Source organism: Anolis sagrei, chromosome 6 (assembly GCF_037176765.1).
Source record: "Anolis sagrei isolate rAnoSag1 chromosome 6, rAnoSag1.mat, whole genome shotgun sequence".
Classification (NCBI taxonomy): domain Eukaryota; kingdom Metazoa; phylum Chordata; class Lepidosauria; order Squamata; family Dactyloidae; genus Anolis; species Anolis sagrei.
In genome coordinates, this window is record NC_090026.1 from 134,399,187 (window position 1) to 134,425,040 (window position 25,854).

Below are 25,854 nucleotides of genomic sequence, written 5' to 3' on the forward strand. Positions count from 1 at the left end.
GATTTGATGCGGATGGCTAGGATGGTTTTAAATCTTGTATTTTAATACTTTGATAAATGTTTGTTAATGTTTATGTTTATGTATGGTGTGTGAATTTGTGTCCCGGCATTGAATGTTTGCCGTGTATATGCTGTACCCTGAGTGCCCTGAGCTGGGGTGAGAAGAAGGGCGGGATATCAATGGTTTCAATCAATCAATCAATCAATCATCAGCCTTCACAAGCTCAGGGGATGCCTGCCATAGATGTGGGCATTTCAGTCGAGAATGTCTCCGGAACATGGCCAGACAGCCCTGAAAACACGCTGCAGCCCAGGGATTCAGGACATGAATCTTAGGATACTAGACCTCCTGGGCCACCATCCAGTCCAACCCCGTTCTGCCAAGAAGCAGGAATATTGCATTCAAAGCACCCCTGACAGATGGCCATCCAGCCTCTGCTTCAAAGCTTCCAAAGAAGGAGCCTCCACCACACTCCCTCCGGGGCAGAGAGTTCCACTGCTGAACGGCTCTCCTTACAGTCAGGAAGTTCTTCCTCATGTTCAGGTGGAATCTTCTTTCTTGTAGTTTGAAGCCATTTTTCCATTGCGTCCTAGTCTCCAGGGAAGCAAAAAGAAAGCTTGTTTGGAATGCGGCACTTATTCTATCTGCTGTACGAATCCACTTTAAATCTGGTTTCTGCCTCCTGCAGAATTCTGGGGTTTGTAGTGCAGTGGGGTTGTTAAAGGCTCCTCCCTAAACTACAAACCCCAGGATTCTGCAGGAGGCAGAAACCAGTGTGACCAGGTCCTAGATTGAAATGTCAGTATAGTAGGTTTTTACCTGTTATATCATAGAATCCAAGAGTTGGAAGAGACCAATTCCTGGGCCATCCTCCAGTCCAACCCCATTCTGCCAAGAAGCAGGAATATTGCATTCAAAGCACCCCTGACAGATGGCCATCCAACCTCTGTTTAAAAGCTTCCAAAGAAGGAGCCTCCACCACACTCCCTCTGGGGCAGAGAGTTCCACTGCTGAACGGCTCTCACAGTGTTTTATATATATATATATATGTTATATGCACGGAGCCCCCAGTGGTGCAGTGGTTTAAACCACTGAGCTGCTGAACCGCTGACTGAAAGGTCGCTGGTTCGAGTCCGGGGAGTAGGGCGAGCTGCTGCTGTAAGGCCCAGCCTCTGCCAACCTAGCAGTTTGAAAACATGCAAATGTGAGTAGATCAATAGGTACTGTTCCAGCAGGAAGGTCACATCGCTCCATGTGGTCCTGCCTGTGGCCACATGACCTTGGAGGCCGTGTCTTCAGCCTAGAAATGGAGATGAGCACCCACCCACCCCACCCCCCCCCCCCGAGTTGGACACGACTACACGTAATGCCCGGGGAAAACCATGACCTATGTTATCGCACCCGAATGTTATTCCATGTTATTCCCCTGACTTTTGGCGCTTGTTAGAGGAGAACAGGAATGCCAATGGGGCTGCGGTGAGAAGAGCCGCGCCAGCCCGTCCCCTTCTGCTTCACTGTCGGGACAAGCCAAGGCTGAGCATGGCCTGCGGACGGAGGGTACGCTTGCATTAATAAAAGAGCGGGGTTAAGAACTTGGCCCGCTGCTCCATGTGCTTTGGCCAGTAGCTGGCCCCTTGGAGCGCCTCTGGTGTCGCTGTGAGAAGGTCCCCCATTGTGTATGTGGCAGGGCTCAGGCTGCATCGTAGTCTGTGGTCTGTGGTTGGCTCTTCTCTGCCCTCGCATGTTGTGTCCTGTGTGCCTCGTGGTGCCGGAGCGCAGCCTGTCCAGCCCCTTCTAGGTCGCCAGTGCTCTGTGTGCCTGGGGGAGTCTCTCATTCGGTCTTAGCCATGGAGTGAGGTCTCAGCCTGCCACTTTTGGACTCTTGCTTGCTGAGGTGTTCCTGTGAGCATCCCTCTGGACCTTGGGAAGGTGTTTCATGCTGGCTGATACTGAATAGTGGACAGGCCGGAGATGCCCCTGCCTTGGTCCTTCCACTATTGGCTGCTACTGCCTGGTGGATGTCCGGTGGTGCGATGCCGGCTCAACAATGTGGTTTCTCCAGTGGCGCGGGGTGCAGGCACCCTGTGAGGATGCAGCATGTCTCATGAAGCACCACATCCACTCTTTTAGCATGAGTGGGTGTGCGTACTCAGCAACAGAGGGGCCAAGCACAAGGGCTGGTGGTATGTCTTTGCTGGGCCTGGTTGTGGTGCCCATCCAGGTGGTGCCAGTCTGATCTTCTGTGGGGCGTTCCTTCTGGCGCCACCCACTTTGGGCTGGATGCTCACATGGTGCTTCTTGTGGGTCAGAGCACGGCCCAGGGGGGCTACCAGCAGGATCCTAGCCGGAATTTTATTTTCGGGGGTGGGGGGTGGGGTTGAAACCTGCCTCCAATTGCGTGCAGCTCCGCCCCTGCCAACCACCTCCACCAAGTCTGGCCTCCTTAATGAAAGCATTCAACACCCCCCCCCCCACCCCCAACTTGGTTGTTTTTCTACATTGGCTATGGCTGCAAGTAATGACAGTGTGAATAAATTGTCAATATTTGCTTTATTTTTATTTATTTATTATTTGAACTTCGATGCCACCACTCCCCTGTCTAAAATATAACACAATTTAAAAACAGCAATATCAGAGATCAAAGGCCTGTCGAAACAGGTCTGTCTTCCATGCCCTGCGGAAAGCTGGTAAGTCCCGCAAGGCACGGGCTTCAGGTGGTAGAGTGTTCCAGAGCGATGGTGCCACTGCAGTGAAGGCCCTGTGCCTGGTTGCTGTGAGGCGCAAGGTCTTGACACTGGGGATTTCCAACAGATCTTGGTCCTCAGAACGGAGGGATCTCTGAGGGGGCTGGGAGGGGGAGAGACGGTCCCTCGGGGACATCGGCCCCAGACCAGGCCAGGCCTTCAAGGTGAGGACCATCACCAGCTTGAGGGAATCGTGCTTGCCGTTCTGGAGGGACTCTTCTTCCTTTTTTGTGCCTCATAGACTTAGCAGCATGGGGAGTGGGTTCACCATTTATTTTATTTGTGTATTTGGTTTACTTCTACCCCGCCTTTCTTTTTTTTTATTTAATTTTTTATTAATGTATCACATTTATTACATACTATTACATTTTGTACATCAACCTCTTTAACATGTTGTTTTGTTGTTTTGCTCTGACATTTCCCCCCCTTTTCTCTTTTTTTTCCCCCTTTTTTCACCACAGTGCTCCCCTCCACCCGTCTCAAGCCACCATTCTTACATTTCATCTGTCCAAAATTTCATTTCTTCTTGTGACGGTAATTTTCCTTCCTTGTTTTTTAATCCATTTACCACAAATCTTCCCCATACAGCATCAAAATCACTTTGTTTCCATGTACCTTTTTTAACCTTTAATATACATGTCAATTTATCATTTCTTGCTATTTTCCATGCTTCCTTATACCACTCCTCTATTTGTATATTCATTTCTTTTTTCCAATTCCTTGCTATAAGCAGTCTTGCTATAGTTAGTAAGTTTGTTATCGCTTCTTTATCCTCCTTTTTCAGTTGCTTATCGTTATATACTGATAGTAAGGCTATACTAGGACTTTTATCTAATTTTATATTCATTATAGTTTCTATTTCTCTAAATACTTTCTCCCAAAAATTATTTACATATTTACATTGCCACCACATGTGTATATATGTTCCTGGTTCTTGACACCCTCTCCAACAATTTATTGAGTTATTTTTATTCATATATGCTATTCTTACCGGTGTCAAGTACCACTTCCATATTAACTTGTAATAGTTTTCTTTAACTCGTATCAATAAATTTTTTAAATGTCTTTGTCCCCATAATTGTTGCCACTCTATTTCACTTATTTTTATCCCTAAATCCTCTTCCCAAATCTCTTTAAGGGTGCACTTTTTTGTTTTTTCATCCTTCATTTCAATTAGTATCTTATAGATTTTGCTAATTATACCTCTCAAGTTTTCGTGTTCTTCTACAGCCCTTCCCTTCTGTATTCTTTGTTCGAATTGATTGAGTTGGCTTCCATTTCTATTATTTTTTTTCCAGTTTATTAACCATTGTTCTAGTTGTATAAAATGAAACCATGATAATTTTATTTCTTTAAACTCTTCCAACATCCTTTCCCTCTTCGTTTCCACCTTCATCCAATCCCCTATCCTATCTAAGTTTATTTCCCTTACCTTTTTATCCATTACTTTTTAAAAATTTTTGGGGAATTTCTTTTCCATCACTATTGGGGTTATAATTGATCCCTCCTTTATTAACCTCCCCTTATATTTATTCCATACTTTCAGTATGTTGCTCAACATTGGGTTTCTAATTTCCCTCATTTCTTTTCTAGTAAACTGTTTAAAAAATATATTCCAAGTTTCATCTTCCACTTTTCCTGAATCATTGCTAAGCCAATCTATCCCCTTTTTTGACCATTCCTTCTATAACCAAACTTAATCTACTTGCTTCATAATATTTTTTTATATTAGGTAGTGCTAATCCACCCTCCTTTTGCGATCTGTACCATAATTGTTTATTTAGTCTGTTTCTTTTACTTCCATTACAGTACTTATTAATCATTTGTTGCCATCTAGTTAGTTCTTCTTCTGTAATTTGAAGTGGTAGCATCCTAAATATAAAATTTATTTTTGGAAGTATTTTCATTTTTACTAATGCTATTCTTCCAAACCAGGATAAGCGTATACCTTCGTACTCTATTAACTTTTTCTGGACTTCTTTCCTTAATGTTACTACATTTACTTCCTCTATCTCTTTTAAATCCTTAGTTATTATTACTCCCAAGTATTTTAGTTTGTTCTTAATTCTTATTCCCCTTTTGCTCTGTTCTATAAAATCTTTTTCTTCTTCTCTTGTATAATTAAGTAGCATCATTTCTGACTTGTTCCAATTAACTTGTAAACCCATTGCTTTCCCAAATATCTCCAAATGTTCTTTTATTCTATCCATTTTCTCCACTATATTTTCTATAAATAACAATGTATCGTCAGCGAATAAGCTCACCTTCTGTTTCTCCTTTTTTCCTAACCCTTCTAAGTTTTTATCGTTCCTTATGTTATTAGCAAACAGTTCTATCACCATAGCAAATAGTATCGGAGACAAAGGGCACCCTTGCCTGGTTCCTCTAGTCACTTTTATTTCGTTTGTCACTCCATCATTTATAGTTACCACTGCTGAGTTCCTTGAGTAAAATTGTTTTAGTACTCCTTTTATTCTATTTATTCTATTCTATTCTACCCCGCCTTTCTTCTCACCCGGGAGGGGACTCAGGGCGGCTTACATATATATCCAAGGCACAATTCGATGCCCATAACATACAACAGTAATAAAACAAATAGCATAAATTAGTAATCAACAGTAATACATTACATCTAAAACCAATAAAACCAGTAAAAATTTCATACAAACCAGTACAGACCAATTACTCCTTATTGCCGGTCAATGTTCGCCATCTCCTAGTTCGAAGTTTCCATTCCACCTTTATCAGTCCTGTCGGTCCTATTTGTCTGGCTATCCTCACCTAGTTAGCAGATTGCCCGAAGGCCTGGCCCCACAACCACGTCTTTACCTTCCTCCTGAAGGACAGGAGGGATGTCGACGCCCTGATATCCACTGGGGAGAGAGTTCCACAGGTGATGAGGGGCCACCACCGAGAAGGCCCTGCCCCTTGTCCCCACCAGCCTCACTTGGGAAAGCGGTGGGGTCGAGAGCAGGGCCCCCCCAGATGATCTAAAATTCCGGGGTGGGGTGTAGAGGGAGATCCGTTCGGACAGATACACTGGACCAGAAGGTCAAAACCAGCACCTTGAATTGGGCTTGGAACTGAACCGGCAGCCAGTGGAGCTGGCACAGCAGAGGGGTATGTTGCTCCAGTGAGCAGCCTGGCTGCACCTCGCTGGACCAGGGCGACTCAAATGATCAAGGGTCTGGAGAACAAGCCCTATGAGGAGCGGCTTAAGGAGCTGCCCATGTTTAGCCTGAAGAAGAGAAGGCTGAGAGGAGATATGATAGCCATGTATAAATATGTGAGAGGAAGCCACAGGGAGGAGGAGGAGGGAGCAAGCTTGTTTTCTGCTTCCTTGGAGACTAGGACGCAATGGAGGAATGGCTTCAAACTACAAGAGAGGAGATTCCATCTGAACATGAGGAAGAACTTCCTGACTGGGAGAGCCGTTCAGCAGTGGAACTCTCTGCCCCGGAGGGAGTGTGGTGGAGGCTCCTTCTTTGGAAGCTTTTAAGCAGAGGCTGGATGGCCATCTGTCAGGGGTGATTTGAATGCAATATTCCTGCTTCTTGGCAGAATGGGGTTGGACTGGATGGCCCACGAGGTCTCTTCCAACTCTGTGATTCTATGAGGCTGGATGGCCCTCTGTCAGGGGTGCTTTGAATGCAATATTCCTGCTTCTTGGCAGAATGGGGTTGGACTGGATGGCCCACGAGGTCTCTTCCAACTCTGTGATTCTATGAGGCTGGATGGCCATCTGTCAGGGGTGCTTTGAATGCAATATTCCTGCTTCTTGGCAGAATGGGGTTGGACTGGATGGCCCACGATGTCTCTTCCAACTCTTTGATTCTATGATTCTATGACTGCTTGTAGCCGAACCGTCTTCAAGGGCAACCCCGCGTAGAGTGTGTTGCAGTAGTCTATTCGGGGGATGTAACAAGAGCGTTAAAATTCATGAGGAAACCACGGGGTTTTTTTAACCTGAAAAACTGGGGGGGGGGGGGGGGTTGAACCCCTAACCCCCCCTCCCCCTACAGGCCTGTCTCCCAGGCGCATGCGCGGGGGTGCTGCAAGGAGGAAGAGGAGGGGGGAGCAGCAGCAGAGGGCGCTCTTCCTCCTCCCGCCAGGGGGCCTCCGCCTGGGCGCTGGGCGGCCTTTCCTCCCAGGCGGAAGAGCGCCACCTTCTGGCCGCAAAGAGGATGCCAGAGGGAGGGCGGGGCCAGGAGCAGCGCCCGCCTCCGCCGCCAATCAGCGCGCCGGGCCACGCCCCCTCCCCGCCCGCCCGCCCTTTCCTCTCTCCCTCTTGCCTTGCTTCCGGTGAAGCTCCATCTTCCGGTGAAGCAGGCCGCCTTCTTCTTCTTCTTCTTCCCGGTGAGGCGAAGGGCGGCGGGGGTGGGAAAGGGGGGTGGCCGGGAGAGTGAGGAGGAACTCTGTGGGCACATCTCCTTGGCCTCCGAAGCTCGGTCTGGGGGGGGGGGGGCGAGTTCCCTAAGCCGCTCCTCATAGGGCTTGTTCTCCCCTCCCCCTTCCCACAGCCCCCCCCCCAAGGGACGCCCCTCCTCCCCCTCCTCCTCCTCCGTAGGGGAGGGCTTGGCTCCCGCTCCACAGCCCAGCACCACCCAAGTTAAAATCACTCCCCCCCCCCCCCCCGTGGGATCCTATTTGCCTGCCTGGGCGCCCCGGGGGGGGGGGGGAGTCCGTGAGGGCGGGGAAGCCCTTCTTATTATTTATTTATTGATTGATGTATTGACTTTGCTTCTATCCCGCTGTATCTCAAGCCCGAAGGCGACTCACGGCGGTTCACAAACAGTAAAAACAGTAGAAACAGCAGTGGTTTATAAATCTCAGTTGGAAGGAAACCCCAAAGGCCATCAAGTCCAGCCCCCACCTTTCTGCCAGGCAGGAAGATAGAATTACTATTCTATTATTATACATCATCATCAAGCCGCATCGAGTCCCTCGGGAGATGCTAGCGGGGTACAAATAAAGTTTAATAATAATAATAATAATCATCTTCATGATGATGATGATGATGATGATTAGACTAAGGCAGTTGAAAGGGAACCCCAAAGGCCAACTAGTCCAGCCCCCTTCTTTCTGCCAGACAGGAAGATAGAATTATTATTATTATTATTATTATACATTGTTGTAAGACTTAGACAGTTGGAAGGGAACCCCGAAGGCCATCCAGTCCAGCCCCCTTCTTTCTGCCAGACAGGAAGATAGAACTATTATTATTATTATTATTATTATTATTATTATTATACATTGTTGTTGTTGTAAGACTCAGACAGTTGGAAGGGAACCCCGAAGGCCATCCAGTCCAGCACCCTTCTTTCTACCAGACAGGGAGATAGAATTACTGAAGGAGCAACAACAGTAATGATAATGATAATAATAATAACAGTAAGTAAAGCTTATGACAGGCTCTCCCATCCTTTCTGCTTGAAATAATGATAACAGCAATAATAATAATAATAATTATTATTATTATTATAGACACTTGGAAAATGTCCGACATGTGATCCAATACAACAGCCAGCATAGCGATTTTGTTTGCTATGTACTAATATGGTTGTGTTTCAAATAATAATAAGTAACGCTTATGGCAGGTTCTCCTTTCTGCCCCATAGAACAACAACAACAACAACAACAACAAGTCAAGGTTATAGCAGTTTCCCCCATCCTTTCTGCTCCATATAATAATAATAATAATAATAACAACAACAACAGTAAGTCAAGGTTATGACAGGTTCCCTCATCCTTTCAGTAAAAACAGTAGAAACAGCCGTGGTTCCATACAACATATAACAATTGACTTAACACATTATCCATAAATTACTAATAAGCAATTACAGTGCACAATTATTACAAAAAACAACCGCACCCAATCTTCTCCTCATCCAAGCGTAGTCCAGGTTCGTCGTCCATTGTTCCATTCCTATGTTCCATTACCAGATTGCACTAAATTACTCAAACGCCTGCACAAACATCCAGGTCTTCACCTTTTTGCGGAATACCATTAGAGATGGTGCTAGTCTAATGTCCGTAGGAAGGGCGTTCCACAGCCGAGGAGCCACCACCGAGAAGGCCCTCTCTCTCGTCCCCGCCAGCCGGGCTTGAGAAGCAGGCGGGATCGAGAGCAGGGCCTCCCCGGAAGATCTCAAAGTCCTGGTGGGCTGATAGGCCGAGATACGTTCGGATAGGTAGGTTGGGCCAGAACCGTTTAGGGCTTTAAAGGCCAACGCCAGCACTTTGAATTCAGCCCGGTAGCAGATCGGTAGCCAGTGGAGTTGGCTCAACAGGGGGGTTGTATGCTCCCTGCGCTCCGCTCCTGTTAACATCATGGCTGCCGAGCGTTGGACTAGTTGGAGCTTCCGAGCTGTCTTCAAAGGCAACCCCATGTAGAGAGCCTCCCGTGGCGCCTCTCTCTCTCTCTCTCTCTCTCCCCCCCCCCCCCCCCCCCGCGTGTCCAACCCCCACAAGGAGACAGGCGTTGCCCCCCCCCTTTGCCGGAAGCCCCGGCCCGCCTCCCTCTCTCTCGAGCTCTCCCCGGAAGGATCCATCTGAACATGAGGAAGAACTTCCTGACTGTGAGAGAGAACCGTTCAGCAGTGGAACTCTCTGCCCCAGAGGGAGTGTGGTGGAGGCTCCTTCTTTGGAAGCTTTGAAGCAGAGGCTGGGTGGCCATCTGTCAGGGGTGATTTGAATGCAATATTCCTGCTTCTTGGCAGAATGGGGTTGGACTGGATGATGGCCCAGGAGGTCTCTTCCCACTCTAGGATTCTAGGATTCTATGATACCTTCCTCCTCCCTCTGAGGATGCTCGCCCGCCATAGATGCAGGTGAAGTGTCAGGAGAAATGCCTTCCTCTATACATCTCTCTCTCAATATTTCCTGCAAATGAATCCATTGAACATCCTGTACATCATAAGCACATCTAAAGATACCTATAAGAGCACCGACAGAGTTATGAGCTTGATGCTTATCATAGACACCCGTGTTCGTTGTAGATGCTTCCATTCAGCATCCTATATTTCCACGTGTTTCAAGAGACTTACAAGGTTGCCAACTCGGTCCGTGTTCCCCTGGGAAATACAGGTTCCTGTGTTTAGTGGGATCTAGATCCAAGGGACAAAGGGAGCCTGCCGAAAGCGGTGGCTGACGACAGATTTATGTTCAGCTCGGCGGCGCAAGAACGTGTTGTGCGAATGCTGTGATTTGGAACTGAAGAATAAGTTTCACCAGTCACATGATGATTGGCTGAACTGATTTATTCTTCTTTTCGTGTACAAGGGGGCTGTTGTGTTGTGCGTAGGCGCTGCAGGGAATGCCATGGGTGTACCCAACCTGCATTTCCGCAAGGCCTGCCTTCCTTCCTATCCTTCCTTCCTTCCTTCCTTCCTTCCTATCCTTCCTTCCTTCCTTCCTATCCTTCCTAACCTTCCTTCCGCAAGGTCCTTTTATTTATTTATTTATTTATTTATTTGTGGTGTCAGAACAACCAGTGAAATTAGATTACATTTCTAACAGAAAACAAAGAAGACAAGCAAGTTACAAAATGTGTGAGTTTGGTAGTTGATTAAATGTCCTTTGACCAGTCTCTGTCCCCTTGGAGTGCTGCCTCTGGTGTTGCCGCAAGAAGAAGGTCCTCCCTTGTGCATCATGTGGAAGAAGGCCTCTGCTTGCATTGCAGCAGGTGGTCAGTGGTTTGCTCTTCTCCACACTCGCATGTCGAGGATTCCACCCTGTAGCCCCATTTCTGAAGGTTGGCTCTGCATCTCGTGGGGCCAGAGCACAGCCTGTTCAGCACCTTCCAAGTCACTTCCAGTCCTCTGTGTGCCCAGGGGGAGTCTCTCATTGGGTATCAGCCATGGGTTGAGGTGCTGGGTTTGAGCCTGCCACTTTTGGACTCTCGCTTGCTGAGGTGTTCCAGCGAGTGTCTCTGTAGATCTTAGAAAACTATGTCTGGATTGAAGTCGTTGACGTGCTGGCTGATACCCAAACAGGGGATGAGCTGGAGATGTCTCTGCCTTGGTCCTTTCACTATTGGCTGCCACTTCCCGGCGGATGCCAGGTGGTGCAATACCGGCTAAGCAGTGTAATTTCTCCAGTGGTGTGGGGCGCAGACACCCCGTGATGATGTGGCATGTTTCATTAAGAGCCACATCCACTGTTTGAGCGTGGTGAGATGTGTTCCACACTGGGCATGCGTACTCAGCAGCAGAGGAGCACAGCGCAAGGGCAGATGTCTTCACTGTGTCTGGTTGTGACCCCCAGGTTGTGCCAGTCAGCTTGCGTATGATGTTGTTTCTAGCGCCCACTTTTTGTTTGAAGCCTCCTCGCAGGATTGCAAGACATCCGGGCGTCCCCTGGGCAACGTCTTCATAGACGGCCGATTCTCTCGATCCAGAAGCAACCAGAGACCTGGACTAAACTTGGCATACAGAACTCCCATGACCAAAAGAAGATATTTGAGAAGTTTGGGTAAAATGAATCCAGACATTTGGGAGTTGCAGTTGGACTTACAATCAAAGGGCATTCTGAACTGCACATACAATAGAATCCAATCAAACTTAGCACCTACCTGGCAGGCTGTCACTCACCTTAGCACTAATCTGGGCCCCTGTCTCTTGCATCCGATGGGCTGTGGTGCATAAATATAGGATCCCACGAGGGAAAGCGATTTGAACTTGGGTCCCTGTCTCTAGCATCCTATGGGCTGTGGGGTAGATAGATAGGGAAACGTTTTTAATCTGTGCCACTGTACCTTGGCACATCAAGAGAGGGCGACTCCTTCCTATCTTCCTCTCTCCAGGAGGAGGAGGAGGAGGAGGAGCAGCAGCGTTGCCTCTTGGCCCTGCCTGCAGGAATCAGGCGCCAGCCCTGCTCAAGCACTTCTCTGGGAGTGAAACCCTGGAAGTGCAGGATCACTCTCACAACCCCCATGTCAGACTACACAGAGAAGCCACTGAAATCCACAAGAAGCAGGTGGAGAATTTCAAGAGAAAGGAAGAAACCATGAACATGAACAAAATCTAGCTACCAGTATTTAAAAAACCCTCTACAATCATAACAGTAAATAAAGAACACTCAAAAACAGGAGAACTCCAGACAAGAAACAATCAGGGACAGATAATCACTAGGGCTGGGCAATTCGTTTCGTTAATTCGTAATTCGTTAAAAAATTCGTTAATTTTTGAATTACGAAACGATTACAAAACTTATTTTTAAACCTGGAAGTGTTTTTAAATATCGAAACGGCAGGCGCCAAAATTTTTTGTATTTCCGTCCATTTCGGAAATACGTAAGATGGCCGCCTGGCTTGCTGGGAGCTCTCCTCTCTCGGCGCCGGCTGAGCAAGCGAGCGAGAGGGCGAGGGCGAGCGGCGAGCGAGAGGGCAAGGGTGAGCGGCGAGCGAGAGGGCAAGAGCGAGCGGCGAGCGAGAGGGTGAGTGAGAGGGCGAGCGGCGAGCGAGAGGGCGAGTGAGAGGGCGAGTGAGAGGGCAAGAGGGAGGTCTCCTTCTCTTTCTTTCATTGGCTCAATGCTGTAGCATCCTGGGAGTTGTAGTTTGGCAGCCTGGGAAAAAGAGCCCCTCCTGGAAGGAACCCATCCCAGTGAGAGGGCGAGCGAGAGGGCGAGCGGCGAGCGAGAGGGCCCGCCAGAGTGAGTGCCTGCCTTCCCTCAATAATAATTTCTCCTCCCTATTCTACTAAATTAATAATTAAATTTAAAAAATATTTTTAAAATATTGGGAAAAAAAGGGCGCCATCTTTACAAAATGTTTTGTAAATATTTACGAAATTTCGTAAATACCGAACTTTTTTTTTGGAAAATTTTGTAATTATTTTAAATATCGAAACAAAAAAACACCCCAATTACAAATCGATTTTAGAAACAAATTTTTGCGTTGTTACCCAGGCCTAATAATCACCCGTTAACAAAGGGCTCTCCCAGACAGTACCGCACCTGAAACTGCCAGGCCATTAAATGCTAATCAAGGTGGCCAATGGAAACATTCACAACTACCTCCAACAGACAAGAGTTTTTTTCTCCCACCCTGAACATGCCACACACACACACACACACACATATATATACACATGTATAACCCCATTTTCCTAGTTTCCAACAGACCTCACAACCTCTGAGGATGCCTGCCTTAGATGCAGTGAAATGATTAGGAGAGAATGCTTCTGGAACATGGCCGTACAGCCCAGAAAACACACAACAACCTAGCCCTTTTTATTGTTTTTAATGTCCTTGGCAAGCCTGAGCTCATTTTGCACTTTTGAACCTTTTCCCAACAGGAGTTGGTTATTCATTTGAATTCTTCTTTGGTGATTTCTCCCCTTTTCCACTTCTTGTGCATGTCTCTTTTGAGTCTTAGCCCATTTAGAAATTCTTTGGACATCCATTTTGGCTTCTTTGCACTTGTTTTATTTTTTTAGTTGAAATCGCCCATGACTACTGTGCCTCTTCTTTGTGCCTGTTTGGTCAACTGTTGACAGAAAGCTTCATCAAGTTTTTCATCCTGGCTCGGAGGTCTGTAGTAGACACCCACAACTAGATCTTTTTGAGTTCTGGTTCTCTTGATTCTTATCCCGGTGCTTTCAAGCTGGTTTCCCAGATTGCAGTCTTGCACCTCTTCTGCGTCTTAACTTTTTTAATTATAACGCTACTCCTCCTCCTCTCCTCTTTGTTCTGTTTCTGTGAAAGAGGTTATAATGTCTACATTCCAGCGGTAGGAGTCATCCCACCAGGTTTCAGTGATGCCTGTGACATCGTAAGTATGGTGTTGTGCTAAAAGTTGGAGTTCGTCTTGTTTATTTCCCATGCTCTGTGCATTAGTGTAAAGACATGTGAGCCCCTGAGATCTTCCCCTGAGCTGTTTATTGTGCTCTCGGTACTTGTTTGTCATTGTGTTTGTGCAGCCCTCCGTTTAGCCTTCTGGTGGTTCCCTGGCATTGTGGGTAAAGTAGTGTTCGCAAGGCTGTTGTCCCCCTCCCCTGGTGGACCTAGTTTAAAGTGCACCTGATGAGATTTGCGAGTCCGTGAGCAAAGAGGTGTTTTCCTACTTGTGTGAGATGCATCCCATCCCTTGCCAGTAGGCCATCCTCCTGGAAAAGCAGGCCATGGTCGAGGAAGCCAAAGCGTTGTGAAAGAAGCAGACAAATGCAGTACTGACTTTGTTAATAGCCCTATTAATAAAAATGAAAATAAAAAGCTCTGTCATTCAGCCCAGTTCCTGCCGGAGCCTTTGTTGTCTCAATGCTGCAGGATCCTGGCTTTGTCGATGAGCGGTCCCTGTTTTTGCATCTCACCGTGGGCTCAACCGAGGAAATTAATGGCCTGCATGGGATTAGTTCAGCATGGACTCATTTTGTGAGCATCCCAACAACCCTCAATTTGGTTTTGAATTAGCCGGGTGGGAAGGCAGGTTCTTCGTAGTTTGGAGGATTTGTGAGACATTTAGTGACCTTTTGGGATGCTCAGTCGGGAGTCCCTGTGGCCTGGGAGGTAATGAAATAATCAGTAAAGACATCCTTTTGTCTTTCTGCATATTTAGCACATGCTGGTAATTTCTCCTTTTTTGCCTCCATTCCCTCCTTTTCCTTCTATCCACCCTTTTGTCCTTCTTTTATTTCTTCCTTTCTTCTGTCCTTCCTATATACCTTCCTTCCACCCATCTATCTTTCCCTCCCTCCCTCCCTCCCTCCTTCCTTCCTTCCTTCCTAGAATCATAGAATCATAGAATCCAAGAGTTGGAAGAGACCTCCTTGGCCATCATCCAGTCCAACCCCATTCTGCCAAGAAGCAGGAATATTGCATTCAAAGCACCCCTGACAGATAGCCATCCAGCCCCTGCTTCAAAGCTTCCAAAGAAGGAGCTTCCACCACACTCCAGGGCAGAGAGTTCCGCTGCTGAACGGCTCTTACAGTCAGGAAGTTCTTCCTCATGTTCAAATGGAATCTCCTTCCTTCCTTCGTTCCTTCCTTCCTTGTTTGTGTTTGTTGAATCACCTTTGAACCACAGCAAGTTTTTGTTTCTGTTACTTTCACGTAAAGCATCTGAATTCATTCCTTGTGTTTATGAATCGGTGACCACTTTGGCTGGTTTCCGTGTATGTCCTTGAGATACTTCATGTTTCTGTGTCTTGGCATTGTCATTTTCAACATGGAGGGCTGGAGGACGTGTGGCGAGAACTCCGTGACGGAGCATCGAGATCAGCTTATGAGGCATTCAGGGAGTCCTATGAGCATGCTATCGCCGAGGCAAAGCGAGTATGTTATGCTTCTTTGATAGCGTCTGCTAGCTCACGCCCGGCAAAATTGTTCAAAATAATTCGATCTCTAACTACGGTTCCTACCGTCCCACAAAGTGGTGATCAGGCCCCTCCCGCCGAGGTTTTTCAGAGCTACTTTGCAGACAAGATCTCGCTACTTCGCTGGGACCTCCCTGCCACAATTGAGACAGTGAGAGAACTTGAGACTCCGTGGCCACTTGCTGGGCCCATCCTTGACCGGTTCATCCCGGTGGACGCAGGGGCTGTCGATAGGCTCATCGCTGCAGCTAGACCGACCACTTGCTCCCTCGATCTGTGTCCCTCTTGGTTGGTGAAATCCTGCTTGGAGGGATTACGTGACCCTCTGTTGAAGATCATAAACAGCTCCCTTGAGCAAGGAGTCTTTCCAGAGGGTTTAAAGGAGGTGGTGGTCTCTCCCTTGCTGAAGAAACCAGACTTAGATCCCTCGGTTCCCTCCAGTTACCGCCCAGTTTCGAATCTCTCGTTCCTGGTCAAGGTGATGGAGAGGGCAGCAGCGGAGCAGTTGCAGCAATTCCTAGACAACACAGCCGGACGAGATCCCTTCCAGTCCGGCTTCCGTGCGGGGAACGGGACAGAGACTGTGCTGGTCTCTATCACGGATCACCTTCGATGCCAGCTTGACCAGGGCGGGTCAGCGCTGCTTGTGTTATTGGATCTCACAGCAGCATTGGACACAGCCGACCACCATCTCTTGACCCACCGCCTTGCTGTTGCTGGAGTGAGTCAGGGGGAGAGCTTTAAACTGGCTCCCCTCCTTTCTTCACAACCGTGGACAGCGAGTGGAGAGGGGAGGCCTGGTCTCTGAGAGGTCCCCTCTCTCTCTCTCTTGTGGGGTTCCTCCTTAGGGGGCCATTTTCTCCCCTCTCTTGTTTAACATCTCTATGCGACCACTTTCTCAGCTGGTTCGAGGTTTTGGGCTTGAGTGTTATCAGTATGCCGATGACACTCAGCTGGTGCTGAAGATGGAAGGCCGACCGGACTCTGTCCCCGATTGTTTCCATCAGTGCCTCATTGAGGCCGTGACTGGATGGCTGCGAGCCAGCAGGTTGAGGGTGAATCCAGCAAAGACGGAGATCCTATGGCTGGGTCGACCGGGCAGTGGGGATATCCAGCTGCCTACTCTGGATGGCGAGGCACTACGCCCGTCCTCGTTGCTCAAGAGTCTGGGAGTCCTTTTGGACCCTCGGCTGACAATGGAGGCTCAGGTCTCCCATTGCCGTGAGCAGAACCGCCTTCTTTCTTTCCCCTGCGGCAGGCTAGACAAAGGCTGGCCCCCTCCCTGTCCAGGGATGACCTGGCTACGGTGATCCAGGCCACAGTCATCTCAAGGCTGGACTACTGCAACGCCCTCTACATTGGCCTCCCTCTGTCGGTGATTCGGAAGCTCAAGCTGGTACAAAACGCAGCTGCTTGGCTTCTTGCGGGAATTCCGATGAGATGCCGCATAACCCCAAATCTTACTACAGCTGCATTGGTGACCCATTGAGCACTGGATCACCTTCAAAGGGATGGGACTCACCTTGAAGGCCTTGCATGGTCTGGGGCCAATGTACCTGAGGAATCATCTCACCCCCTCCCAACCCCAGAGATCCCTCCGCTCTGAGGACCAAGATCTATTGGAAGTCCCCAGTGTCAAGACCTTGCGTCTAACGGCTACCAGGCGCAGAGCCTTCACAGCAGTGGCACCATCAGTCTGGAATGCTCTGCCACCTGAAGTTCGTGCCCTGCGGGACTTACCAGCTTTCCGCACGGCATGTCAGACATACCTGTTTCGACAGGTTTTTAATGTTTGATACTCTTGTTTTTAAATTGTTTTAAATTGCTTTTAAATTGTGTTAGATTTTAGCCATTCTTGTAAGCCGCTCCGAGCCCCAGGGAAGGGAGTGGCCGCATAGAAGTTGGAATAATAAATAAATAAATAAAAACATGATCCACATACGCAAAAGAGGATAATGTTGGAGGTAAAGGGGGTTTGGGGCCTCATGTTTAACTTTCTGTTCTTCTTTCTTGAACAGGTCCCCATCCAGCCTCTGTTTAAAAGCCTCCAAAAGAGCCTCCACTACACTTTGAGGCAGAGAGTTCCAGTGCTGAACAACTCTTACAGTCAGGAAGTTCTTCCTAATGTTGAGATGGAATCTCCTTTCCTGTAATTTGAACCCATTGCTGTGAGTAATCAGAAAGAGGAAAACAAGTGTCAGGTGTCCATATTAGAATTAAATGTGTATGACACTGTCAACATGGAGGAGAAAGCCTATAAATGTATTAAATCTGGAAAGGGCTTTAGTCAGCATGGAAAGCTGAAGATACATCAAAGGACTCACACTGGGGAGAAACCTTATAAATGCCTGGAGTGTGGACAGAGTTTCACTCAGAGTGGAAGTCTACATAGACATCAAAGGACTCACACTGGGGAGAAACCCTATAACTGCCTGGAGTGTGGGAAGAGCTTTGCTGAAAGTCGAGGCCTTCGTTCACATCAAAGGACTCACACTGGGGAGAAACCCTATAAATGCCTGGAGTGTGGACAGAGCTTCACTCAGAGTGGACATTTACGTTCACATCAAAGGACTCATACTGGGGAGAAACCCTATAACTGCCTGGAGTGTGGGAAGAGCTTTGCTGAAAGTCGAGGCCTTCGTTCACATCAAAGGACTCACACTGGGGAGAAACCCTATAACTGCCTGGAGTGTGGACAGAGCTTCACTGAGGGAGAAAATCTACGTAGACATCAAAGGACTCACACTGGGGAGAAACCCTATAAATGCCTAGAGTGTGCGAAGAGCTTCACTGGGAGAGGAAATCTACGTAAACATCAAAGGACTCACACTGGGGAGAAACCCTATAGCTGCCTGGAGTGTGGGAAGAGCTTCGCTCAGAATGCACATCTACTTAGACATCAAAGGACTCACACTGGGGAGAAACCCTATAAATGCCTGGAGTGTGGGAAGAGCTTTGCTCAAAGTCGAGACCTACATTCACATAAAAGAACTCACACTGGGGAGAAACCCTATAAATGCCTGGAGTGTGGGAATAGCTTTGCTCAAAGTGGAGCCCTACATTCACATCAAAGGACTCACACTGAGGAAAACCCCTATAAATGTCTAGAGTGTGGAAAGAGCTTCACTCAGAATGCAAATCTATTTAGACATCAAAAGATTCACACTGGGGATAAACCGTATAAATGCCTGGAGTGTGGACAGAGTTTCACTGAGGGAGGACATCTACGTAGACATCAAAGGACTCACACTGGGGAGAAACCCTATAACTGCCTGGAGTGTGGAAAGAGCTTTGCTGAAAGTGGAGTGCTACGTTCACATCAAAGGACTCACACTGGGGAGAAACCCTATAAATGTCTAGAGTGTGGAAGTAGCTTTGCTGAGAGAGGAACTCTACGTTCACATCAAAGAACTCACACTGGGGAAAAACCCTATAAATGCCTGGAGTGTGGCCAGAGCTTCACTCTGAGGGGACATCTACGTAGACATCAAAGAACTCACACTGGGGAAAAACCCTATACATGCCTGGAGTGCGGGAAGAGCTTCACTGGGGGAGGAAATCTACGTAGACATCAAAGGACTCACACTGGGGAGAAACCCTATAAATGCCTGGAGTGTGGGAAGAGCTTTGCTGAAAGTGGAGAGCTACGTTCACATCAAAGGACTCACACTGGGGAGAAACCCTATAACTGCCTGGAGTGTGGCCAGAGCTTCACTAGGGGAGGACATCTACGTAGACATCAAAAGATTCACAGTGGGGAGAAACCCTATAAATGCCTGGAGTGTGGGAAGAGCTTTGCTGAAAGTGGAGAGCTACGTTCACATCAATGGATTCACACTGGGGAGAAACCCTATAAATGCCTGGAGTGTGGGAATAGCTTTGCTCACAGTGGAGGCCTACGTTCACATCAAAGAACTCACACTGGGGAGAAACCCTATAAATGCCTGGAGTGTGGCCAGAGCTTCACTAGGGGAGGACATCTACGTAGACATCAAAAGATTCACACTGGGGAAAAACCCTATACATGTCTGGAGTGTGGGAAGAGCTTCATTCAGACGGGACATCTACATAGACATCAAAGGACTCACACTGGGGGAAAACCCCATAAATGCCTGGAGTGTGGAAAGAGCTTCACTCAGAGTTCACATCTACATTCACATCAAAGGACTCACACTGGGGAAAAACCCTATACATGCCTGGAGTGTGGAGAGAGCTTCACTCAGAGTGGCGCTCTACATAAACATCAAAGGACTCACACTGGAGAGTAACCCTACACGTGTCTGGAGCAGTGGTTCTCAACCTGTGTGTCCCCAGATATTTTGGCCTTCAACTCCCAGAAAGAGCTGGTAAACTGGCTGGGATTTCTGGGAGTTGTAGGCCAAAACACCTTGGGACCCACAGGTTTAGAACCACTGGGCTTGAGGGTGGACAGCTTCACATGAGTTCATATCTACATAGACATCATAGAATTCACACTGGAGGGAATGGTGATAATTGACATCAGAAAGTCTTTCTAACATGTACAAAAGCAACTCCTAGTTGTTAGAAATGCAAGCACAAAGTTGGGCACCGTCCAGCGGAGCTGTTTCAAGTTGTCAGAGGCCTATTAAATCTCGCCTCCAAGGACGGGAGCCCTGACAACTCTGCAGTTCACTGTGAAGCATTTGCTCGGTTCTTTGCAGACAAAGTTGCTTTGATCCGTTCTGGGCCGGACACCATGTTAACGGCAGTCTCCGAGGATGTAGCAAGAGGACCTGCTTGTCCGATTTTGGTGGATTCATTTCAATTGCTGAAACCCAAGGATGTGGACAAGGTACCTGGAGGGATGAGAGCAACCACATGCATCCTAGAACCTTACCCGTCCTTGCTTCTGTGAGAGGCCAGAGGGTGATTGGCTGAGTGGGTGAAGGTGGTGGTCAGTGCCTCTCTTTGGGAAGGCAATATTCCAGTGAGCTTAAAACAAACTGTAATAAAATTGCTGTTGAAAAAAACATCACAGGATCCCACTCTATTCGACAACTATTGGCCTGTTCCAATCTCCCCTTTTTGGGTAAAGTCCTGGAACGTGTGGTGGCCTCACAACTCCAGGTATTCTTGACCAGACATGGATTATCTGGATCCGGCGCAGTCTGGCCTTTGGCTGGGACATGGAACCGAGACAGCCTTGGTCGCCTTAGTTGATGATCTACGCCAGGAGCTGGACGCGGGAGTGTGTCCCTGTTGGTTCTCCTGGACCTCTCAGCGGCCTTTGATATCGTTGACCACAGTATCCTTCTGGGACGCCTCGTGGGAGTAGGCCTTGGAGGGACTGTTCTGCAGTGGCTCCAGTCCTTCCTGGAGGGTCTCTCCCAGAAGGTTTTGTTGGGAGACACCTGCTCAATCCCACAACCATTGTATTGTGGGGCTCCTCAGGGTTCAATATTGTTTCCCATGTTGTTTAACATCTACATGAAGCCGCTGGGGGAGGTCATCCGGAGTTTCAGGGTGCGGTGTCACCTGTTTGCAGTTGACGTCCAGCTCTTTCACTCCTTCCCACCTGCTACTAAGGAGGCTGTCCAAACCTTGAACCGGTGCTTGGCCGCTGTGATGGTCTGGATGAGGGCGAACAAATTGAAACTGAATCCAGACAAGACAGAGGTCCTCCTGGTCAGTCGCAAGGCCGAACGGGGCATAGGGTTACAGCCTGTGTTAGACGGGGTCACACTCCCCCTGAAGACGCAGGTTCGCAGCTTGGGAGTGACCCTGGACTCATCGCTGAGCCTGGAAGCCTAGGTTTCGGCAGTGACCAGGGGAGCATTTGCACAATTAAAACTTGTGCACCAGCTGCGCCCGTACCTTGGGAAGCCTGACTTGGCCACAGCAGTCCATGCTCTGGTTACATGCTATATAGACTACTGCAACGCGCTCTACGTGGGGCTGCCTTTGAAGACTGCCTGGAAGCTGCAATTAGTCCGATGCTTGGCGGGAACTTGGGACAGGGCCTTCTCAGCTGTGGCCCCTTGGCTATGGAACACCCTCCATAGGGATATTAGATCAGCCCCCTCCATCCTAACATTTTGAAAAAGAGTTAAAACCTGGCTTTTTGAGCAAGCATTTGCAAATGCAGTGTAACAGGCTAATTTAGATCCACGGAATAATTGGACGATGCGACTGGAAAATGATTTAAGTAATGAGACGCTGAAGACTTGTGTTTTTATTATTTCTACTGTTTTATATGGCTTATGTATTAGTTCATTGGCTGTGTAGTTCAAGCATTCTATACAATTTCTGCCTTTTTTACTGACAATTTTTATTCTGGAAAGTTATAGCGATACAATAAAAGAGGGGGAACATTATAAGTATATAGGAAAGTAGGAAGGTTAGAGACTTCTGGAAGCTAGAGGTTAATTGAAAGCATTGCTTTATTTGCTTTATTTGCTCAGAATGCGGGACGATTAAGTAGAAAGAAACCGTGGGAAGTTACTGTGATGGGATTCCACAGTGCGAGTGGACACTGCGCGCAGAGAGGGAAGAGGCGTCTTATTCCGACGGGAAAAGAATGGCCTTTGAAGATCCGCAAATTAGCAAACTGACAACAATGTGGGCAAATGTCAGATTTATTAATTGGAAGAGCTTTCTCAAAAGAAGACGTGTGATTATATCGCGTTGTTTTAAGGGAGTAGAATAATACACAGATAGAATAGGCTTGTAGAAATGTGCCCATGACTAATTATTTGGAGGAGAAAGCCACCTTGAGTCACCTTTGGGTTCGAGAAAGGCGAGATAGAAATATCGTAAAGAAATAAATTAGTTTGTTAGTTAGTTCTCTTTGGTGTCTATGTTGGTGTCTGTTTCATTGGCGTGTTTGTTTCTAATTTAGTATTGTATTTTATGTATTAATTCATTGGCTGTGTAGTTCAAGCATTTTATACGGTTTCTGCCTTTTTGTGCTGGTACGTCTGTACCAGGAGCTCCAACTTTATTTTCTTTCTATGAAGTGTTTGCATGCATTCCAGAGTTTCAGGGATTCTGCAAAAAGGTGGCTTCCTTTGGTTTGCAGTCATAGGGCAAGCCACCTGTCTATCATTGTTAAGTTTGGATCCACCCCTTCTCCCAGGGAGATGGGAAGGGAAGAGGGGGCCATTTTTAGTTAGTCTTAGTGAGGAAAGCTAAGTTAGAGGACGTGGACAAGCTTCACCTGCAGAAAAGCTTCATTTCTCAGGACATTCCGGGGGGAAATTCCCAAAGCTCTGGCCGGGAGCTTGCAGCCTCTCAGCCTTACAGCATCTGAGGGAAACAGCCCTAAAGTCTTAAAGAAATTCCAGAGGGAAAACAGCTTCACAGATCCAAAGAACTCCAGCTGATGAAGCTTTGTCTGGTAGGCTTACTCGGTACCAAGACGCAGTTTGGAATCGGTAGTAGATCCCACACCAACAAAACTTAGATAACAGACAGCCTGGGAGAGGTTAGAAAAGGGTTTTCCTCTCAAAGTAGAAGAACAATGAACGAAGACAGTTGCCTGTCCCTTGTGGACAAGATGAAGCCACCAGTTGAAGCCTTGAAGCATTGGTTTGACTCATTGAAGAGTTTAATTTGTTTAATTTGTTCTGTTTAATTTGTTCAATAATAAAGGATTTTGTTTAACCTTTCAAGCCATCTAAAGACCATTTCTTCAGGGAAATCCTTGAGGGCCTCTTTCGAGGCACCCTGGCTTCCCGCTGGGCACAAGGGGCACGTCCTGTTTCAAAGACAGTTATCACAGGCCCAGTGCGGGACAGAACACTTTTTTTTAACGGATAATTTTTATTTAGGAAAGTTATAGTGATACAATAAAAGAGGGGGAAGATTATAAGTATATAGGAAAGTAGGAAGGTCGGAGGATAAAACAGTAGTCCAAAAAAAAAAAAAGGGTAGGGGCAAGGAAGAAAAAACAAACAAACACCGAAACCGGGATGGACACACACACACACACACACACACACACACAAAGAATGAAAACGAAAAACATATTACTTTCTGTCTTCGCCTCGAAGAATCATTATCAAAAGAAAAAGAATTGATTTATACTTTGCTAGTCCTATTTGTATATAAATTCAATTGTTCCGTGTATTTAATCTATTAGTTCCTTTAATTTTATTTCCTGATTTTCATTTTTCAAAAAAACATTTTAGTAATGTCCAGTCTGTTTTCTTTTTAGGATTTGGAGAATGGCATGACATTTGATAAGTCCGTATGTCCATATTCATTACATCCAGTAATTTTCATAACCATGATATTCTAGTTGGAATCATTTCCTGTTTCCAAAGTTTTGCGTGAGTTAATCTTGCTGCTCTCATCATATAAGTCAAAATTTTATCTTGGTTTTGGTCTAGTGCAAAGTCAAACATACCTAATAAAAATATTCTGTCTTAAACTTGAACCTTATTTTCAAAATTTCTTGTATTGCTTTATAAATGTCTTTCCAGAAGTCTCTCGCTTGTACACGGTTCCACCACGTATGTAGGAAGGACCCTGCGTGTGCTTTACGTTTCCAGCACCTTCCGTCTCTGTTTTTGTTGGAATTTGGACAATTTTTGTGGAGTGAGATACCACGGATAAAACATTGATATCCAGTTTTCTTTTAAATCCATTAAATAAGCCTATTTCAATTTTTTGTTCCAAACTTATTCCCACTTGTCTAATTGTATGGCATGACCTATATCTGCCTTTTTTGAATTGTTGTTTTTAATGTTGTCTCTCTTTTTGGGTTTTTTCATTTTGCAAAAGGGCCGAAACTGCTGAAGCCGGAGAATCGGAAAGACCCGATCTTAGCCCTTTTAACATCATTTCCAGCTTCTGTGTTGGTGGCATTGTAAGGGCGGTCAGAACAATCTAATTTTAATTGTACAATGCAATTCAGATTCAAATTTAAAACAAAGATTTAATCTCCCTGATTTTGCTTGAAGCAGAAAGGCTCTTTCTTTTGTGGCCCAAAAGCTTTGGCCTGCTTGTTTATTCTGCCAGGATTTACAGAAGAACCCACCGGTCAGATGGTCAGATCGGCAGGGCAGTCAGCTTAAGAGCTGGAGGGATCCATTTATTGATTAGGCTCTGTCAATACAACTTAGAACCGTGATGGTGAACCTATGACACGCATGTCTATTTTTGATGACACGCAGACACATGCGGCCACATACAGAGAAATACACCTTATAAGAGCCAATCTAATTCCATCCTTAAATTTGTAAAAGGCTCTGCAAATTGAACACCTGCACGTTTGAGCATTTTTCACTCCATAACTCAGCATGGATTACACATTTTCTTATTTAAACTATAAATATTGCAAAATTATGGGGTTTTTTTCTTGAAGTGACACTTTACCCAAGATGTGCTCAGGTTTTTGGCAAATTTTGATACACAAAAGGTTGCCCATCACTGACTTAGAACATCTTTCGGCCACTTTGTGCAAATAGCAGGCACTTTCTGGTTTTGGAAACACAGTTATTTCTGAGTTATTTTCTTCTTTCACTTTAGAGACTAAGTTATGGTTAAGTTTTAAAGGCAATCGAGAGAAGCCGCCTGCTGCTCAAGGAACCCAGCCTGAGACTGCTTGGCTGACGCTCGCGCCTGTCTTCAGTCAGAGGGGCTTGAGAGGGAAAACAGGGAGCAGTGAGAAGAGAGGCAGTTTCAAAAGTTATAAGCGTTTCAGAAGGTGACAATCCCATTCGCAAATCACAACATTTAAACGCTGGGATCTCCTGAAGTCTGAATTGCATAACGCAAACTGTACAGTCGGGAGATGTAGAGCGTTGCGGCGTGTTTGCCTGACCTGATAGATGACTGAGGTCAGAACGCTTGAGGGCAGCTGGACACGTCCACACTTGTTTTTCACCTGATTAATAACTGTACTGAGTAAATGTCCAAACGTTGTGCTGTTGCAGCAGACGGGAGCCTGTCCGTTGGGACGCAAATGGGGTGGAAGAACGGCACCCGGCTCCAGCACAAGTCCCAAGTCCAAAGCTTTACTGTTCCAATGGAAAAGGGTGGGAAACCTTAGCCTGTAGCTGAATCAAGGGGTTTCCACACACCATGATTTAAACAGAGCACATACTTATATACAATTGCTTATATGAAGGGTATTTTTAAAGTAAGGTCCGTGTTGTTGTAGACACTAGTAGTTTGCGCGCATACCGCAGCAAGCACGTGCGTCGTGTACAGGCATGCCTCGGGAACAACTGGAGGGATCTGGAGGGATCCAGTTGTTCCGCTCTGTAGCTCACCTGTACGGTTCTGTTCTGTGCTTTAGAAATGTTTAAGACCATCAACTCACCCTCCACCGCACGTGAGGTTCGCTCGCTTCAACTGAAGCCACCAAATCGTCTGTAATCAAAGAAGGGCGACCGGAGCGGTCCTCATCATGGACGTTGTCACGGCCATCTTTGAATTGTCGTACCCACTTACGCACTTTGCTTTCACTCACAACAGTATCACCGTACACTTCACAAATCTGTCGATGGATTTCTGCAGCAGGCAGGTTCCTTGCTGACCAAAACCGTATCCCTGGGGCACTGGAGATGAAAGATTCCCAGCCTCGCACAGAAGAGGGGCTGGAGGCCAAAGAGACTCGCAGAACCCACGCAGAGGGAAAAGGACAAAGATCGGCCACTGTCCAGCCTCCCTTTCTGAGCAAGGCCTTGGAAACTGATTTAATCTCCAAAAAGGCAAAACCGATTTTCTGAAAGCTAAAAATAGCGATTAAAAGCTATTTTAAGAAGAACTGGGAGCAGAGAAAGTAATTCATCAAACAGCCAAATCCTTCAGCTTCAAGGCTGCAATCCGGA

The 25,854-nt window shown here is 46.9% G+C and overlaps 1 protein-coding gene across 1 annotated transcript in view; it reads left to right on the forward strand.

The window, feature by feature from the left end:
- LOC132779106 (zinc finger protein 850-like) overlaps positions 1 to 22,686 on the forward strand; it is a 47,294-nt gene extending 24,608 nt beyond the window's left edge. Inside the window, exons 1-2 of the mRNA XM_067470470.1 lie at positions 7,038 to 7,100; positions 17,074 to 22,686. Coding sequence (XP_067326571.1) covers positions 17,296 to 19,323 — 2,028 coding nt within the window. The 5' untranslated portion in view covers positions 7,038 to 7,100; positions 17,074 to 17,295 and the 3' untranslated portion in view covers positions 19,324 to 22,686. Of the gene's footprint in view, positions 7,101 to 17,073 lie in introns of the transcript that reaches the window.
- Positions 22,687 to 25,854: the final 3,168 nt, after the last annotated feature.